Genomic DNA, 14772 nt, shown 5'->3' with positions numbered 1-14772 from the left:
GCAGATGTGAGAATCAAGAATGGAACTATAGCTTTTCATCTTGTCTAGTTTATACAAAAACATTTCTCGCAGAAAATAAATGTGCTAGATTTAGAGATATTTCTCTAAAAAGGACGCAATACATCAACAGGTCTGGGAACGACAGTGCCTGAAAGAAGGCGCTGAAGCACTGTTAGAGCTCAATTACAAACGGACTGGCTGAGATGAGAAAATGCTCATGCGCAAGTCAGAGCTGTCACAGCAAATGAGGTATTAAATACAGCAACGAAAGGGAGGCGCTCCCTTTAGTTCCAAGAGAAATAGCAGTGAAACAATCAATTATTTTCTCTTCAATTGACCCTCAGAAGTGTTAGAAAAACTATCTGCCAAATGATTAAATCATTCATTGGATGACTGTTTCCCAGTGAAACAGAACCAAGAGCTGGTAAATGTAATATGGATTTCCTGAGGGCAGACTAGAAATACAGATAATTATAAAATTGGTTACTTCAAAGTAAGGTCTCTTTCCATGTATACATTAACAAATAATCACATTTAAGTACTTGGAAATTCCTCAAGCTGAAATTTGTGCATGACCAAACTGTTTCTTTTAAGATTTTAGTGAATTCTTAAATAACTGGTGAGTTATTGCATGTGTCACAAACTAGTTGGAAAAAGGGAATCAATAAGTGATCTGGGAAAGACTTTCAATGAGAAGGGGGGGGGGGGAAGGAACCTGTGAGCCAAATTAGGACAGGTGCTGTTGGCTTTTAGTTGAGAAATCTAGCTTAGGTCATTGAAATGAAAAAGAGGGCTTCACAAATATTCTTTTGAGCAATGGTATACACTATACCAGTCTTCAGACATTAATTCTATGGACTAGAATTTTAGTTTCTTGAATTTTGATTCAATACAAAGAAGACTCTTTCATTTTGGAGCACTTTAAATTGGGCAACTATAGAGTAAACTCATACCCATATTTTAGATATAAATGTGTCTTACTCTGGTATTTTGTGATAAAATGAATATAAAAGACTTTAGGCAAACTATCTTTTCTTTGTGTGGCTTAGCGATAAACGCAAGCTATTTTGAAATAGGAACAACTCACAAATATTAGCAAACAAGGGCAACCAATGGGAAGACGAAAGAGGGAGCATTTGGTGGTCTGAGTTCTGCATAAGTGCAGGTGACAAAATAGAATTTATAGCTTTCCCTCCACCAGCTTCAGCTTGTATGGAACTGGTCATTTTCATGTGGCAAAATGGACTATAAATTTGCACGCAATAGAAGGAGCTAATGAAGGAGGATTATAAAAGTGGCCCATTGAAATAGAGACATGTATTATTCCCCTGCATTGCAAAAAGAGGAGTCCTTAATTTAAAATCCTATTGTGGCCTGAAAAAAGATTCCACAAGTCCAGTGGATTATTATGTTAATGAGATTTGAATGAATGAATCCCATCATATGCAGATGAAAACATGACACTTCAGATACAACATAATTGAGGAACACCATTAATAATATCAAATGGTCTTAAATCTGATGAACAATTATTAAACATGCCCTATTTGGGAAAAAGACTCCCCATTGAATGTGTGGAATACTTACGAATCTACGTGGTTCTCAAATGAAAGCAGAATTGGAAAAGGTGACGTCTTAAATGCACACTCAGCAATTGCTTCTATCACTTCCTAAAAATGAGAACACATGTATATTCAATATGCCAGAATGCTACTGTGTATATACATTTTCCCTTAATGTGGCTGCCTTTTTCATTCATAGAATTGTATGGAATGGCCTGAAATCACCAGGAGGCATTGCAGGAGCTGCCAAACTATACATTTTCTGACTCTGGACTTAAAAAAGTGGAAAGAAAGAAGACTGATTTGGTGGAGGGGGAGACACAATTGTAAAAGAGAACAATTCTTTTTGCTAGTTATATTCAGGTATTTTTCTTTTTTAAAAACATTTTTTTTTTATGTTTATTTCTGAGACAGAGAGAGACAGAGCATGAGTGGGGGAGGGGGAGAGAGAGAGGGAGACACAGAATCAGAAGCAGGCACCAGGCTCAGAGTTGTCAGCACAGAGCCCGATGCGGGGCTCGAACTCACAAACCGTGAGATCATGAGCGAGCTGAAGTCGGTCGGTCAACAAACTGAGCCACCCAGGCGCCCTATATTTGGGTATTTTTCTTATGAAAGAAATCTAATCACATTATAAAAAATTTGGACTAGAGAAGGCAACAGTTTTCACCCATAAATTCACCCTGGGAACCAAACGACTGTTGGCATTTGGTTATATTTACTTCTAGTGGGTTTTTCATTTATTAGTATAACTTGGTTTTCATTATAGTAAATAGTCTACTTGTATTTTTTAAGCATTGTTTTTGAGATATCACTTTACTTAAAAGCAACCATTTAAAGTATACAGTTGAATGGTTTTTATTATATTCACAGAGTTGTGCAACCATCATCCCCAACTAAATTAGAAGATTTTTATCACCCCCAAAAGAAGCCATGTACCCATTAGCAGTCACTCCCTATTTTCCCATCCCCCTCCCATGCACCTGCCCAAGGCAGCCACTAATATACTTTCTGTCTCCATAGATTTGCCTATCCCAAATATTTCATATAAATGGAATCATACAGTATGTGGCCTTTTCCATTCTGGCGTCTTTCACTTAGCATGCTTTCAAGGTTCATCCATGTTGTAACATGTATCAGTACTTCATTCCTCAACCTGTGTATTTTAAAAAATGTGTATGTCATAAGGTTTAAAATCTGTATAAAATTCTAGGGAGTAGTAGTATTAATTGATTTAACCATTACCCAACTGTTGGACAGACATATTTAAAGAGCTATCATTCAGATAGTTCTACAAAGAACATCTCCATTTTTTCCCCTAGTATTTTCAATTATTTTCTGGGAATGGATTCTCAGAAGGGAAATTATTGAATTAAAGGATATGCATATTTTTATAGTCTCCTACATTTGTCCAAATTGTTTTTAATCTTTGGTTGCATAGAGTAATGTATGAAGGACCAGATATCGATGCATATCCAGCAGCTTTGGGCATCAGTTTTTCAGTATGTTTTCCTTATTGAACTCGTATACTCATACCTTTGTCTTTTAGTTGCATTTAATCTTTTCATAGTCTCTTTTCAAGTAAGAATTTCCACTCTCATTCCATATGCCCAAGACTTCTCCACTATCTTCTCTACCTCCCTTAAACAATGCATAGCTTTCTTGATATCCATGTGAGAGAGCCATTTCCCTGGCCGCAGAGTATAAATAAGACTTTCTAATTCTGTACTACATTTGCATGTATCTTCTGAGACGAATTTCCCTGTATGGAGCAAAAGAATCACTCTCACTGTTTCTTAGAAGTGAATTCACAGATTGCCTTTCATACATTATCAGTTTAACTTTTATGATAGTTGATGCCATCAAAAATAAGTGCACTATAAATAGCAAGCAACACCAAGACTTGAAATTCTTGATTTATTTGAGCAGAAGCTTCAGATTCAAACAGCTTGCATTTGAATCCTACTTCTTGGCTTTACAAACTGTGTGACCTTGGGAAAAATGACTTAATGCCTCTGTGCATTGGCTTGCTGATATGTAGAGTGAAGGTGATAAGCCTCAGTCCACAAGCTTGTTGTGAGGATGCAGGGAGAAAAAGGAAAGGACCCATCTCATGGTGAGCATCTATTCTCAGATCAACTCAGGTTACTTACCTTGCTGGTGCCTCCCTCCTTACCTTAAACCTTCCCTCTTAGACTCTTATTAATACAAATAAGAGTTGCCATTAAATGAGCATTTATTAGGGTGCCCAGGTGGCTCAGTCAGTTGAGCATCCGGCTTTGGCTTGGGTCATGATTTCACAGTTCATGGGTTGGACTGCTGTGTCAGGCTTTGTGCAGACAGGGTGAAGCCTGCTTCAGATTCTCTGTCTCTCTCTCTCTTTGCCCCTCCCCTGCTCATACACACACACACACACACACACACTCTCTCTCTCTCTTTTAAAAATGAAAAATCATTTAAAAAATGAGCATTTATTATGTTCCAGACACATATTTTAACTCATGCTAAACATTCTCTAAGGAAAACATTATCCACCATTTTACAGATTGTAAAATGGAGGTTCAGAGATATTAGCCAATTTGCCCAGGGTCACAAAAAGGAGAATCCAAGAAACCCCAGGAAAATATATCTGACTCTAGACTTTATGCTCTTACTATTGCAGTAACTCTCATGCAGCCAATGATCTTAACCACCAAAGATATAAGCTGTAAAAAGAACTGCAAATAGATATTATAGAGAAAGTAGGTGTTGAGTGTGAATAAAAAAGGAGCTAGATTTTGTTGATTTCATAAATTTGGCCCCATTGTATCAGCTAAATGCAAAACATATTAGAGCCATTCTTGACTTCTCTCTTTCTCTCATATCTTCTAATTCATCAGCAATCCAGTCCCAAATTTATCCAGAATATAATCACATCTCAGCACATCTACCTCTATCATCCTGACCCAAAAATCTTTGCAATAACTGCTGCTGTAGATTTCATCATCATTACCACGGAGTCACTATCCTTTCCTGTGAGATCTGTTGGCAATAGACATGGCCATGTCCTTTGTTTTGGCCAGTGAAATGCGTGTGAAAATGACCTGCTGAACATGACATCTTTAAGAGCCATCATGTGATTCTGCCATTTCTCTTTCTCCTCTGCCATGAGCCCAGTGATATTACACGTTGGGCTGTTCTTTCCACATGGAGTGCGGACAATATTCATCTGAGCAACAGCCAACATCTAACTTGAGTGAGAAAACCACTGAGCGGCTCTAAACCACTGAGATTCTGGGGGTTCTGTTATTGCAGCAAAACCTAGCAGAGGCTTCTATGTTTACCCCCTACATTACATATCACAGCCACAGTGATTGCTCTTAAACATGAGTCAGATGATTTTACTCCTTTGGAGTAAAACTTTCATTGGCCTTCCATTTCACAGAGTGAAATCCAAATTCCTTATTAGATCCGGCACCTGCTATCTCTCTAAATTCATCACATTTCCTTTCCCATTGCTCACCCAGATATAATCCATTGACCTTTTCTTGCTTTTTCTCAAATACACCAGGCATGATTTTATCTCTGTTCATCTCTTTCATTTATTTGTTCATCTCTGTTATTTCTGTTAGGAACATTCTTATCTGAAAGCAAAGCTTACTCCCTTATTTTTGGGTGGGTGGTCTTTTCTCAAATGTCATGTTACTAAAGTGTTTTTTCCACCACCCTGCTGAAAATAGCATACCTTAGCCCCCTCTTTCCTTCAATACTTACTTATGTTGCCTTAAAGGGCATGTCTCCATGTACTATATTGTGTATTTATTTTTGTCTATTTCTTTCCACTAGACTATTAAGAGCATTTCTTTCCACTAGCTTCTTGAGAGTAAGCACTCAGTTTGCTCCATGACTCTGTTCCTAAGGCTTAGGAAGTGCTAAGGCATATTCTAGACACTCACTAAATATTTTCAAATAAATGAATGAACTCTTAACATTCTTAACAGAAGAGAAGTACCATTTATTCAGTTGTGTTCCAATTCAGTCTTCTATTGACTATTTCAGAGGTCAGCATACTTTCTATAAAGGGTGAGAGAGTACATAGTTTAGGCTTTGCTGGCCATATGATTTTTATGGCAACTATTCAACTCTGCCTTTGTAGACTCAAAGCAGCCATGGATGATATGTAAAGCACACATGGATGTGCTTATGTTCCAACTAAACTTAACTCATAAAAATAGGGGGTAGGTTGAATGTGGCCTGTGGAAGGTAGGTAGTCAACCCCTGGACTAGTGTGATCATTGGCATAAGCAAAGCTTAAAATTCAATGTAACCACAGGCAAATGCAATTTTTATTAAAGAAGTTTGAATATTCATTCCATACACAATAGCTCAGTTAACTTGAACAATTTCATGGCCAAAATTTCCAATCAAGGTTGAGTGCTACATTAAACAAAAAAATCTTTCAAATATAAAAGTAAATAAAAGTGTAATCAGTCTTTGATAACTTTCCGAGGATGACTGTTGCCTTTGGCTATTTGAGAACCACTGCCACTGTCTTTATTAATGAAGGCTGATTGTAGACGTGGCCCATCAGGTCAATTTGGGCCAATGAGAGTCAGGCCTGAAGGTGAGAACCCCTCTCTCTTAGGGTGTTTTGCCTCTGGCCAAGGGCCTGTCTCTCTTTACATTTGGCAAATGAAATGTGAGTGTTTTTCTGGGCCTGCGACTTGTGAGGACTTTGTGCCTCCCTCCAACTTCCTGGCTCCCTGGGTCTGGTTCTCTCTTCCCACAGCTAGGCTGCTGAGATGACCTGAACCACAGCTGGGCTCTGGGGGTTCCTAGACCATCCAATCTGTGTCTCCTATTTCTCCTCTTTGCCTGCCTCAGACATCCTGGTCTTGTGCCCTTAACTTAGGACACCTTTCTCAGCTCCCACTGGGCTTCTAACAAAGGCTGGGCTGTATTTAGTTTGAACTTTCGGTTTCTTCCTGGAAGTGAAGTGAATACCAGGGGTTTTGTGTGGAGGCCATCTACAGCCTCTACCATAGCAGCCTTACAAATGACTTCATTAACCCCCAACCCTCACCCTGATTTATAAGAATTCTTTGCATATATAATACCACAACCATTACATTGATAGAAACAAAAGCTAAAGTGTGGCCTTTATATTTCAACCATAATGTCAATATCTGACACTTACAGAGCACTCACTACTTGCTATACATGGTTCTAGGCAATGTCTGTGTATTGAGTAGGGTCACTGAATGCATACAACAACCCTACAAGGTAAGTGCTATTGTCATTTCCATTCTGCTCCTAAGAAAGAGAACAGGTCTGACAGGGGAACTTCTCCAAGATCTTGTGGCCAGTCCAAGGGAGAGCTGGTATCTGAACCCTGGCACCAGCTCCAGAACTGCATTCTTAACTTCTACAGTCTCCTTTCTCTTTTCCTCCCATCCTCTCCCCCTTCTTCTGTCCATCTCTCTCCACCTCTACCATAACTTTAGCCACCAGCTTAGGGAACCTTTTTTGAACCTTCAAAGCCAAAGAAAACATTTACTAGATTTCATCTAATAATTTTAGGTGGGAACACCTGAAAAATCTATAAGTTCTTCTATAGAACTTTCATTTTTTTTTTGGCTTTGGAATATTTTGTATGGTGTGCATGATTATCAAGGATGAGAAAGCCAGTCATAGGCTTTAAGTTTTGTTCTTACATATGAGCTATCATTAGTGGACACTGGATGTGAAAGTACCTTACTGCTCAATTGCTCCTTATTGAGCCAAAACTGTTTTTCAGGGACTTCTAACACTGGATTCAATAATCTATAAACCATATGGCTCAATTACTAACCTCCAGTGGGGAAAACTGCCCTTGAAATCCTTTATCCCTGACAGACAACAGCAGGATGTATTTGGATATCCATTTTATGTGAGCATTTATGTAGCTGTTAAATTGCATCCGAAATTATTATTTTTCTCAGAGCTTTATTTTCAGAAATGCTCGATTTAACCACATACTCAAATTGAATATATTTTCATCATCTATTTTATCACATTACCAACTTTTCCATCTTATACAATTGCTGGTAACACAGGCACTGCCTGAGGGGAGAAAGAGGAGCAGTTTGGGGATGAAGGAGCCCGGGGGTGGTGGTGGTCAGTGTGGGGAGAAAGAAGATTGAGTGGGAGCACAGAGAATGCAGGCCAAGTGGCGAATTATTATGTCATGACCATCAGAAAGGCTAAGGCAATGAGGCAAGGAACTAGAACAGCAGATATATGAGGTAAATAATAAATAAATCTGGAGTGCAAAATAAAAAGTCCTCCATGAAGACACTGAATTATAGCATGTCCCTTTTCCCAGAACATAACCTTTTATTTTGGCCCATATAATAAATAAGCAGTAAATGCCAATAGGAACTTTTGCTTTTGGGGATAGATCACACAGAAGTTTCTCAGATTACATAGATTGAGAGCAGATAAACGGTAATGACATAAAAATGATGAACTTTTGTAATCAGTTTATTTTGCTGCTGCAATATGTGCTTTGGCTACAGAACACAGTCTAATTGCACCATGAAGGTCAAGTCCAAATAAATGGGATATCTAAAACTGGCAAACATTTGGAGAATCTTTTCACTGCCCACCAATATATCATACATGGAATGTCACACATGAAAATGGAGAAAGACCAAATTCATTTATCCGATGAACAGAGGCAAGGAAGAAAATAGAAAGCTGTGCTGTAATTTGTCTTTTTGCTTTGGGATGGGAAGATTCATTAAAAAAAATACACATTTATTGAGCACCTACTATACACCAGATTCTTTTCAAAGTGCTTGGGACTGATCAGGGAACATAACCAAGAGTTCTATCTTTGTGGTGCTTACATGCTAGTAGAAGGAGAGAGACAATGAACAAAAAGCATAATCATTAAGGAAATTAAGCAGAGTGGCAGGAGGGGATAAAGTGCCACTTGGTAAATAGAAAAAATAAAGTGGTGGTGGGGAATGTATCAGGAGTGTGGGAGTGGGCAAGGTGGCTTGTTACGGTACTAAAGAGAGTAGTCCCAGTATGCCTCACTGAGAAGGTGGCATTTGAGAAAGACTTCAAAGAGGTAACAGGTGAGCCATGCAGATACCTTGGGGAAGAACATTCCAGGAAGAGGCCAAGAACCTGTGCAAAGGCTGTGATGTGGGACTTGCCTAGCACGGTCAAGCAATAGCAGAGCCCAGTAGAGTTGTAGCCAAGTGAGTGACGGGGAAAGTGGTAATGGGGGATGGATCACACAGGATCTTGTCCCCCATTTCTCTTTTACCCTTTCTTACAATGTCACATACACAGTGGTTTCTGGAAAGCAGCCTACCTACCAACAATCATGCAGAGCAGGCTGGGACTTATGGTGAGGCAAGTGGGGGGCCTAAGTGCAAAATGTAAAGACACACTCATTGTTAGGTGCCAAGTCTGCATGTACATGACACTGAGAGCAAATGCTTCCTTAAATTTTGCAGGTGAGGTACCTCACGAGTCTCACCCCAGTACTACCTAGTCCTGATTCAGAGAATTCCTGCTCTGTATATTTGTGTACAAAACAGGTTGGCACCTCTACTATCCACAGCCATACTAGCCTACCCACCACCCACCCACCCACATCTCAGCAAGATTAATCTATCCTGCAAATGCACATTAGCAGGAAGCAGGGCTGGACAAACCAGCCACCAGGGAAATGAGTTTCCTGCTCTCTTTGGTCATTCCCCAACCCCAACTCTGTCAGGCAGAGAGAAGAAGCAGTATTCTGGGCTAGATTTCGTTTTCTAGTTTCTGTATCTGTCAGAAAATGTGTGGATGTGTTTACTTCCAGAGACCACGAAAAGATGTCCAATAAGCTCATGACTCTGGGGTTATAGATGTGACTGAAGAACCACTTGTATAGACAGGTGCATAGGGAGAGCCACTCTAAGCCAACTTAATGGCTGAGATCAAGAGGCCAATGCTCTACATAAAATAAACATGATTTAAAATGTGCTTGGTGTTTACCTATCTTCCCATCCTGGAACTCAATGACCCTTGAGGATTATAAATTTTTAAGAGTATATAATTGCTCCCCATATGGACTCTGAGGGGACTGTGGGCAGGGGGGTGGTGGGAGGGCCCTCCTGTAGTGGTTCAGTGCAGTGACTAAGGCCTTCATCCCTTAGCACAGCAAAGGCTCCATTAGGATGTGTTGTCTCCATTCCCAGGATTATGTCCATCCATCAACAGACAGATGAGCCCAAATTGCACTCACTGTGCACCAGGGTCATCTGTCCCCCAATTTTCTCAAAGAGCCCAACCAGGTTAGGATTGGATCTTAGAGAGCTGACAAAGGACAATGGCAGAAGCTGGGAGAGTGGGGGATTACGGAGATGAAACAAAAACCCATTGATTTTTCTATTAAAACCAAGAGAACTTAAGAGTTCTCCCTTTCAGGGGCAGATACAAATTTAAAGATTTGATCAGAATTAAGGTCACTCTCATACTAAACTTTGTTGTAAAATTTAGTGAAGGGTGCTATTTATTTCTAACTATTGTATTGTAGCCTAAGTTTAAGAAATCATGAAAAGTCAAATTCCCTAGACACATCATAGCAAACATATTTTAAGGTGCTAATGATATCAATTCTGAATGCATTTTTTTACTGTCAAATATGATACCTTTGATTAGTAAATCCATTTGTCTCAGTCAAAACCTGGATATCCCTTGAAAATCTTGCTTCTCTTTTGCTACTCTCTTTCAAGTGATAGCTGTTTATTTTCTCACATCCCAGGTGTCCTGGGGCTAAACACTGGAGAGTGAGTTTTTTGTTTTTTTGTTGGTTTTTTTTTGCCCCCAATGCTACTTTTGAGTTTCCAGTTCTCATAAGACAGCCCAACCAGCTTTTACCACTTCCTCTCTTGTGCCATCTGCTAAGCTCTCTCTCATTCAGCAAAGACTTTGGCAAATGCTTCACTGCCTTCTTCGTCCAAAGCTTTGTCACCAATCTTAGTGACATTAACATATAATTCATCCAACATTTTGGTGTCTCAGCACACTGACCTCCCCGTTCTCAATGGCCTTGTCCCCATTCTTCCTTAGCTAGCCACATAGTTGCACTGTTTCCTTGGTTGCTTAGGGCAAGGGTTAGTGACCCAGACTCAGTTCTGCCCTGAGACCCAGTTAATGCAGGCATGGGGCTCATGCCTTGGGAGTTGTGCCTTAGAGGTTGTCTTCTGGCCCTTCTTTTCTGGTTCACTTCCAAAGAGGTGAGAAGCCTGAGTCAGTAAAAAAACACATGTCCCCTACAGTCCATATACCCTTTTCCCAGATGGTTCTCTGGGTACCTAGGACCCCAGATTTTGTCCACCCAAATGATTCCAAGCTCCTGGGGATGGCTCTTTGTAGGGGATGTGAACATAACTTGAATAATTTGGCTTCTGTGCCCATATGCATGAATATTAGGCCCTTTATGATGTAGGATGGAGCCATGTGTGGAAAGAGAAGGGAGATGACCAAACATACCCTCATTCCTGCTAATAAGAATGGCTGAAGTTCCTTATAAAATACAGCTGTAGTCTTGCTTTCTAGATAGGATTTATTACGATACACAATCACAGGATTATTTCTGCTTATTGGCAGTACCTAATCTATAGCAAAACCTTACTTTCTTGAATCCTCACCCAAATCATCTAATATAAGCCCAAATCCCGTAAGTCTTCTCTATGGCAGTACTTCTGAGACACCACAGTTCTCCATGACATGATGCTAATTACCCATAAATACACCGCTAAATTTTAGCCTCTGAAATTGCAATTAAGTCCATGGACTTAATTGTAACCACTGGGACTTTCTACCTTAGGAGGCTTTATCCAAAAGGGTTTAGGTCTTTCTAGCTTCTTCTGTTTGAAATATTCATTCACTCTACCTTGAAGGATATTTCAGTTGTCATGGTGAACCCATGGGTGATGACTGGTTCCTCTTCTGCAGTCCGTCCTTTCCAGCAGTCCAACTCCACACAGCGACAACCAGACAGGAGCACTTGGCGATACATCTCAACAGAGGAATTTCCAGCCAACTGGCCAGCTGTAAAACACCAACAAAATTATACTTAGACTCCTACAAAGCAAGGAAGACATTGGTGGCTTCCTAGACAATCTTTTCAACAGTGGGAGAACAAGGAGTTCAACAACTTATGTGGTTATTCTCAACCTTCTGCCTCAACATACTGTAAGGTAGTGGCATAATACCAAATGTAATTGTGGCTCCCTAGCAGTCATTTTAGGGAAGAGAGAATAGAAGGAGGAGAGCATTGGAACAATAACAATAACTGCTTACCAAGTGCCAAGTGTAGTTCTTCAGATTTTACATGTATTACTACATTTAATCTTCATAAAACCTCTCTTATATAACTACCTTTATTTTTTAAATATTTATTTTCAGATAATGAAAATGGGAGAGAGTATGATTATAACTTCACAACTCAATCATTTAAGTCTGAGTCTTTAAGGCTATTCTGTTGTATAAATCAACCTTTCTGTCATGTTTGTCCAAGTCAAAAATGTTTAGAAAAGCTAAGCATTCTCCTTTCAAAAGTGAAATGAGTTTGTAGGAATAAATTCAAATTTAACAAAAAAAGTCCAAAAGGTATTCTCTAATAATTATAAAGCATTAATAATAAAATAATTAAAGAAGACCTTAAATGCAAAGATAGTCCATGTTCATGGAACAGAAGACTCAACATTCTAAGATAGCACTAGAACCCAAATTTATTTACAAGGTCAATTCCTATTGAACTTCTACTTGGTTTCTTACATAAATTGACAGGCTGATCCTGCAATTTCTATGGAAATGTAAAGGACCTCAAATGGCCAAAAAATCAGAACAAAGTTTGAGGACATACATTTCCTGATTTCAAAACTTACTTGCAAAACTCTAATAATCAAGGCAGTATGTTGATGGCATAAGAATAGACATAGATCAATGGAATAAAACTGAGAGTACAGAAATAAACCTTCACATTTATCCTCAAATTGACTTACAACAAGGGTGCCACAACAATTCATTGCAGAAAGCATCATATTTTCAAGTAATGGTGCTAGGACAACTGGAGAGACATGTGTAAAATAATGAAGTTAATCCAACCCATCTCACATCATATAAAAAAATTAACTCTAAGTGGATTAAGCTCCTATATATAAGCGATCATACTATAAAACTCCTAGAAAAAAAAACATAAGGCTAAAACTTTGTGACCTGGATTAGGCAATGGTTTTGTAGATATGATGCTAAAGCACAAACAACAAAGAAAAAAATACATATACTTCATCAAAATTTAAAACCTTTGTGAACAGAACTGAAATACTCTAGTAAAGTGATAAGAATTGTAATAATCAAGGCACTTGAGAAGTCTGAGGGCAGGAGTGGAAGCCAAACTATTCCTATTTCATTTAAGTAGTTATTGGAAGTACTTACTTCTTGATAAGTTTTTTTTTGAAAATTTTTAATGTTTATTCATTTTTGAGAGAGAGAAAGAGAGAGAGGGAGAGAGAGAGAGCGCTTACGCATGAGTGGGGGAGGGACAGAGAAAGAGGGAGACAGAATCCAAAGCTGACTCCAGGTTCTGAGCTGTCAGCACAGAGCTTGATGTGGGGCTTGAACTCAGGAACCACGAGATCATGACCCGAGCTGAAGTCCGATGCTCAACCTACTGAGCCACCCAGGGGCCCCTTGATAAGTTATTTTTTAAAAAATTAATAATAAATAACTTTTGAGACAGGCCGACCATCAACACACAATGGAAGCTTTGGTTTTCCACATTAAATATTTTCTCTGATTTCTACTCTGTAAGTCTCCACCATTTTTTAAATAGTTAAAAAATGACAAACTGATGAAAACAGTCAAAATAACTTTGAAATAGACAAGATCTGCCCAGGGAAAACATACAGGACAAAGAAAATGGGATAAGCCTATTGGCTTAATTTTATTTTTATATGCATGTCACAACACCCAAACATCAGCATAACAAAAGGATGACAGTCTTGAATTCTATAGAGTTCTAGTAAATGCATGAAAGGCTGATTAAGTAGGTTTTCATAATCACTTTTCTCTGCTGGAAAAATAGGGCATTTTAAACACACAAATGTCTTTGTGAAGGAAGAAATGCTGACAAAATATTCTGGAAAGTTCCTGATGCTAGATAATCAATTTGCCATTTATAATTGCCTGAAAGTTTATTGTAATAAAGGTTTTGCTGCATTAAAAAATGGGGGTGGGCAGTGACAGTGAAGGAGAAAAGACAGTTATTTATATGATTTTTAAGCTTAAGGGAGGCTGCTTTAGCTAAAGAAAGTGAAGAATGCAAATAATTATTGGATAACTCATTAAAAATGCTAGCTCCTGCAGAAAATGGTATGTTATTAAAGAGTAAAGAAGATTTTCTTGTGTGCTATCTAGAAAATTGTTTAAATGTATTACTGACTATCCAATACCATTACATAATGTGCAGGTTCTGAGTCTATTTCATGAACAGTTCACTGAGTGTTACTAACTTCAGGAGGGAACTTCCCATGGATACATGAACTAGATAAGATTTAATGGTAGACTAGTAGATAAATACCTCAGTCACACTAAAGCTTTTTGTCATAAAAGTTTCAAAAAATTTCTAGAAACATTTCTTTGGATTTGCATGCAAAAAAAATTTTTTTTTATCACTGAAAGAACAAATTAGCTGGTATTTGATGTATTTTTTGAATGTTAATCAGTTAATGTTTCTAAAGACCTGGTAAGGTATGGGGTTGGGTTTGTGAGATGCAGAGGAATCTGAAGAAAAAAACACCAAAGAATGGAAGATGAGAGACAGAGAGAGAGAGAGAGAGAGAGAGAGAGAGAGAGTATGTGTCTATGTTATGTTTATTCCTCAACAACCTAAGCCCAGAAGAATCCTTCAAAGGTCAACTTGTTCAATCTTAAAATGAATACTCTTTATTAGAAATGGAAGCCTCCCAAAGAAAGCATATTTTTAGAAATTCACACTTACCCATAATTGTTCTATTCCTTGGAATGCATTTTAGGTTCCCTGTGTGTTTTCCTTCATTTATGGAGATTTTTCTTCCAAATATGTATATTAACATTCTCCATTATTTCATCTTTTTCTGCCTAAATCCTCAAAGCTAGTTTATTTTTCTTCCCTAACATTCCTAACTCCTCATTATTATAT

General features: G+C 38.5%; 1 protein-coding gene across 3 annotated transcripts in view; it reads right to left on the bottom strand.

Annotated features, from left to right (window-relative positions):
- Positions 1-14772, bottom strand: part of PLCB1 (phospholipase C beta 1) — a 696728-nt gene that overhangs the window by 159910 nt on the left and 522046 nt on the right. For all 3 annotated transcript variants that reach the window (XM_019462545.2, XM_019462546.2, XM_019462547.2), the window contains exons 11-12: positions 11482-11639; positions 1588-1670 (exon numbers count right to left, since the gene is read on the bottom strand). In XM_019462545.2, coding sequence (XP_019318090.1) covers positions 1588-1670; positions 11482-11639 — 241 coding nt within the window. The remainder of the gene's footprint in view (positions 1-1587; positions 1671-11481; positions 11640-14772) is intronic.

This window comes from Panthera pardus, unplaced genomic scaffold, assembly GCF_024362965.1.
Source record: "Panthera pardus isolate Hobbes unplaced genomic scaffold, ASM2436296v1 HiC_scaffold_25, whole genome shotgun sequence".
In the NCBI taxonomy this organism is placed as follows: Eukaryota; Metazoa; Chordata; class Mammalia; order Carnivora; family Felidae; genus Panthera; species Panthera pardus.
Note: the sequence above shows the minus strand (reverse complement) of the source record. Positions and strands in the feature narration are given on the sequence as shown.